Here is a 5,991-nt window from a genome sequence, read left to right as displayed (position 1 = left end):
GTTTTATTTCACTGTCATGCGTCATGACGACCATCGAGTGTTTGAAGGCGTCTTCACCAAACAGACTCAGGATGAACTTCAGAGTTTCTCTGTTGCCTTCAGTGAAATCTGAAGGTTTCACTAACAGCAGCAGAACATCTGGTCCAGGAGAACAGAGACTCACACAGCTCTTCACTTCTTTTCTCATCATCTCCTCAGACAGACTGAACATGTCTGGAGTTTTCACGACTGTTAAAGGTTTTCCTTCCCACTCTCCACACATGGCCACACAGTGCCTGGTAGCAGGATGTGTTTGCTGATGAAATCCTTGGTGACCGATGATAAGGTTTCCCAGTCTTGTCTTTTTGTCTTCACTTTTCCCCAGCAGCACAATCCTGAATGCAGACACTGTTGATACAAGAGAAAATAATAGAAAATATGTTGATTAATGCATTAGTTTTCTTTCAGTAAAGATGTGATTATTCACACTGACAGATGAAGTCCAAATATCAACTCTCCAGCAAATTATTTTCATATACGTCTGAAGAAGGAAATACTGTTGTGTTGGATGTAAATGTTTGTATGTTAGTTAAACTGAGGGCATAGGTTCGGTCTGAATGTTCAGATGAGCAGTAACTATTGAAAGTGTTTGTGCTTAAAATCTTTTCTCTTTTATGGCTTTTCAAGACCGAATCATGTTCAGTTTAATTTTTCTTTTTCCAATCAGTATTTATTAGATGAACCTTCAGTATCATCATTGGTCCTGTTGGTCTCCATCAGTCTGAACATCTGGACGCTACAGCTTCACCTCATTCTTCTGATGAAACTGTTCAGACTCTGTCGGGTTCCACAGGGATCATGAGTGAACAGAACTTTAAGTCCAGACTCTGATTCTCAGCTGGATTGAGGTCTGGACTCTGACTGGACCTCCAGAACTTCACCTTGTTGTCTTTAAACCATTTCTGTGGAGCTTTGGCTGTTTGCTTCGGCTCATTGTCTTGATGGAAAACAAGTCTTCTCCACGTCTCAGTTCTCCTGCAGACTGCACCAGGTTGTCCTCCAGGATTTCTCTACACTTTGCTGCATTCATTCACCCTCTACCTTCACAAGCCTTCCAGGGCTTCTGCTGAGAAGATCCCCACATCATGATGCTGCCACCACCGTGCTTCACATCATGATGGGGCCATCACCATGCTTCACATCGTGATGCTGCCTGCATCGTGCTTTACAGTGGTGATGTTGTGTTTGTGATGATGTGCAGTGTTTGGTGTCTGCCAAACATTTTAATTCTTTACCACAAAGCAAGTGTCAGGAAATGGTGTTTTTTGACCTGTGTTCTCCTCCAGGCATCCACCAGAGGGAGGAACTCTACTGTGACTGATTCCCTGCAGGTGTGTGGGCTACACACCTGCTATTCATTAGGTTCGTCACTCAGTGTACAAAAGGACTTGTCACCATTCAGTCTGTGCCTGAGTGTCTTTTTACATAGTCACTTCGAGCCGTTTCCCTCCGAGTGTTTCCCTCCGAGTGTTTCCTTCCAAGTGTTTCCTTCAGAGTGTTTTCCATCCGTGTTTCCCTCCATGCCTCCCTCTGTGCTTCACTGTGACAATCTGGACCATCAACTCACAACTGGTAAAACCCCCTCCTTTTTTCTACCTCATCACTACTCACAGTTTTCTGCAATAAACCTAATTTTTCCTAACTCCACGCCTCCTAAGTGTTAATTTACATTTGGGTCAACCTGCCTAGTTATTCCTGACAGCAAGTTTGACACATCTAAACTTTCTTTGTGTAAGTCGACCCGACAAAAACTAAAGCCTCAGTCAGAGATAACAGATATGATGAAGGTGATTATAAACTTTCTTTTTTAACTCAGGTTTTCTGCTTCAGACTTTGTGCGCAGTCACATAAAAGCGGGCATTTAATGCTTCATGTGACTCTTCTGCACAAAATGATTCAGTAGTGTCTCGAGCAACAGGCTGTTTTAGTGTAGAGCTACAAGGAATATAAAAATGTGTGGTCAAAAGTGCTGCTACTGCAAATGATGCAAGACAGGAATGCTGGTAGAAAACTGTTAATCATGTGTTAATACACTACTCACAATAAGTTAGGGATATTGTGAGAGACTCAGTGGATTTCATACATACAGTCTTTGTTTCACTTCAGAGATTTCTGGGACAGGGAGGNGGATTGAGGTCTGGACTCTGACTGGACCTCCAGAACTTCACCTTGTTTTCTTCAAACCATCTCTGTGGAGCTTTGGGTGTTTCCTTCGGCTCATTGTCTTGATGGAAAACAAGTCTTCTCCACGTCTCAGTTCTCCTGCAGACTGCATCAGGTTGTCCTCCAGGATTTCTCTACACTCTGCTGCATTTATTTACCCTCTACCTTTACAAGCCTTCCAGGGCTTCTGCTGAGAAACATGATGCTGCCACCACTGTGCTACACATGATGCGGCTGCCACCGTGCTTCATCATGATGGGGCCATCACCATGCTTCACATCGTGATGCGGCCAGCATCGTGCTTTACAGTGGTGATGGTGTGTTTGTGATGATGTGTTTGGTGTCTGCCAAACATTTTAATTCTTTGCTACAAAGCAAGTTTGACACATCTAAACTTTCTTTATGTAAGTCGACCCGACAAAAACTAAAGCCTCAGTCAGAGATAACAGATATCATGAAGGTGATTATCAACTTTCTTTTTTAACTCAGGTTTTCTGCTTCAGATTCTGTGCGCATTCACATAAAAGCGGGTGTTTAATGCTTCTGCACAAAATGATTCAGTAGTGTCCCGATTACTTCAGTCAACAGGTTGTTTTAGTGTAGAGCTGCAAGGAATATAAAAATGTGTGGTCAAAAGTGCTGCTACTGCAAATAATGCAAGACAGGAATGCTGGTAGAAAACTGTTAATCATGTGTTAATATATTTATTTTCCTGATCAATGCAGCTGATTATTGATAACTGACAGTTGCACATTGAAGCTGTTAAACTTTAAAGTTCATATATTTAAACATGATGTACTGAAATGTATTTGGGTCTGACGCAGTTCCATAATGCAGGAAATCACTTTAATAAAAGTCAAGTGAGTGTCGCAGATTGACTGTTCTCTGCAATAAATACCAATTGATAATCAGTGTTCTAATCAGTGATCTATCAGCTGCAGTACCAGCAGAGTAAACGGACCAAACATAAAAACATTTGTCATTTCTGCATCACCAGCTGAATACATATAAGTTCCCATGGCAGCGCAACACATGTAGAGTGCAATTCAGTGGTTTTAGTAACGTACAGATCAGCTGAGAAAACATCATCATCAGGAAACATTTTGGTTAAAGGGAGACGCTGAGCAGAACCTGGACGAGGTTAGCATCAGTTCCCATGGAGACCTAGCTCCACAGCATCAGTTACCATGGAGATCTAGCTCCACAGCATCAGTTACCATGGAGACCTAGTCGATTAAAAGAGTGATCTTGCATCAACTTAGTACTGGGTGTAATTCAAACTCTAGTTTCTAATTTACTCTTCCTGCTCTCAACGAAGGTGGACACTGTTTCTCTCGCTCCCAACCTTGTCCTTGTCTGCCCTGTTTCCTGCTCTTTGTCTCTCTCTGCATTTCTCTCCAAAACCTGAAATCATGGATTTGATCAGCTGGTCTCTCAATGCAATTGATCAAATTATCTCGACAAGAAAACTGGGCAAAGGAGAGCCCGCCTGCCCTGACGGAACGTTTGCAGCGGGATCCACGACGGACTCCTGGAAGGAGTGGAGGGTCGTGTGCCTCTCTATACTTTCTGTGGAAGATGTTGAAGACATCTACAGAATCGGGATCGTGATAACAGGTTTCCTGCTGTTTGGAGTTTGTGGGTTCCTGTTTTATTGCAAAGTTCGGAAGACGATGGCAGCACTTTGGCAATTGAGAAGCTGCCCGTCACTGATGGAATATTTCAGGCTCAGACTCAAGCGATATGCGAACTTAATCGCAAACTGGATGGGATTCCAGAACTTATTCGCAAGATGGGTACCAACTTTGAGCAGTTGAACTGACCGATCCAGTTGTAAATGGTCCATCGAATTCGTCTTTTTGGATTATAGAGAGAACCAGTGGGACTGTAAGGACTGACGGTAAATCACACGTCGGACTGACCCAAACAATCTTCGTTATCTTCATTTGGCTCCCCCACTTCGGCTTATCTCTGATATCGCTCCACTTTTCCTGGATGTTATGCAGACAGATGCTCGCCCCTCCCCACCCCCCTCCTTCTCCTGTGATCTTTGTCTCTGGATCAGAACTCTTCAAGGTCGTCCCCACGGCAACAGCCGTGTCCCGTCAACAGCATCAGACGGCAGAGACACTGTTGAGTCCCCCCCCCCACACGCACACACGCACACACACACACACACACACACCCACCCACATGCAAGTCCTGAGTTTTGTTGTGATGTTTTATCATGTTGCTGATGTGTTGAAGTATTTTTTTCCTAATTCCACGCTGTGCCCCCCCCAGAGGAGCCTAGTTTGGGAATTGCATTTTTCCCCTCATTTTTCCTCTTGTTTTCCTTTTCCTATCTAAAATAAGTGGTGCTGCTCACGCTCGCTGTCCCGACAGTTTCTCCCTCCTGTCTCCCCCTGTTATTGGTCACTGTCTTTTTATGTTTCTTGGACGGGATGCAACTGGTAATTTCGTTGCGCTGTACTTGTGACATGTGCAATGACAATAAAGTTCTGATTCTAATTTGTGCATTAATTGATTTCAAACTAAAATTCAAGTTGAGGTAACTTAATGAAATTGGCTTGATAGCCTAATTTTACTTCACCTTCGGTTCAGGATTTCCGTGTCCTTTATATTTACATGCTGGACACTTTCAGACAGGTAAGACAGTTCAACAGTCCAGACTCAGTTAAACTTACGGTCAGGTGGCAGAAATTCAAAGCTCCATCTGCGCTTTCGTGGCTGCACATCTGTAACTGTCAATGCAGAAAACATACAAATTAATTCATTATAAATTATTACTGTTCTTACTTGAAGCATCTAGTCTCATTAAATGCCCCACAACAACATGAACATTTGTCCTAAATGTCATAGCCTTGTTGTTAATTGAAGGACACAATAAATCTGCTGGGAGAAATCCTTCTTAATGCAGGAGATGCAACAGCTTTCAAAGGGAATTTATTTAGACTCAGTTTCTGTAACACACCTGCTGTAAATGACCTTTACATGAATAAAGTCTATGTGCTTGTATAGTCCCGTCCAAATGATGTCAGCAGAATAACGAGCAGCACCAAAACTCAAGCAGGTATAAAACTCAGTACGACGACTCACCAGGTGCTGCAGTCTCCATCATGTGACTGTCACATCAGAATTAATATCCTGAAGACCTACTGCCGGCTTCAACAGCCTGAAAGAACAGAAGAAAAAGTCCATCTATTTATCTCACTCATCTACATGCAGACCTTATCATCTGAAATGCAGGTGCTGGTCATATAATTAGGATATCATGGAAAGTTTATTTATTTCAGTAATTCCATTCAAAAAGTGAAACTTGTATATTATATTCATTCATTGCACACAGACTGATATATTTCAAATGTTTATGTCTCTTAATTTTGATGATAATACTTTAACACTAATGAAAATCCCAAATTCAGTATCTCAGAAAATTAGAATTTTACTTAAGACCGATACAAAAAAGGATTTCTAGAAATGTTGGCCAACTGAAAAGTATGAACATGAAAAGTATGAGCATGTACAGCGTTCAGTACTTAGTTGGGGCTCCTTTTGCCTGAATTACTGCAGCAATGTGGCGTGGCATGGAGTCGATCAGTCTGTGGCACTGCTCAGGTGTTATGAGAGCCCAGGTAGCTTGAATAGTGGCCTTCAGCTCTTCTGCATTGTTGGGTCTGGCGTATTGCATCTTCCTCTTCACAATACCCCATAGATTTTCTATGGGGTTAAGGTCAGGCGAGTTTGCTGGCCAATTAAGAACAGGGATACCATGGTCCTTAAACCAGG

At 42.6% G+C, this 5,991-nt stretch overlaps 1 protein-coding gene across 1 annotated transcript in view; it reads right to left on the bottom strand.

The window, feature by feature from the left end:
- The window catches only part of LOC103374532 (GTPase IMAP family member 8-like), a 28,999-nt gene that overhangs the window by 1,701 nt on the left and 21,307 nt on the right, over positions 1-5,991 (bottom strand). Inside the window, exon 6 of the mRNA XM_008304631.1 lies at positions 5-387. Coding sequence (XP_008302853.1) covers positions 5-387 — 383 coding nt within the window. The remainder of the gene's footprint in view (positions 1-4; positions 388-5,991) is intronic.

This window comes from Stegastes partitus, unplaced genomic scaffold (assembly GCF_000690725.1).
Source record: "Stegastes partitus isolate 25-593 unplaced genomic scaffold, Stegastes_partitus-1.0.2 Scaffold2272, whole genome shotgun sequence".
Taxonomy (NCBI): domain Eukaryota; kingdom Metazoa; phylum Chordata; class Actinopteri; family Pomacentridae; genus Stegastes; species Stegastes partitus.
Note: the sequence above shows the minus strand (reverse complement) of the source record. Positions and strands in the feature narration are given on the sequence as shown.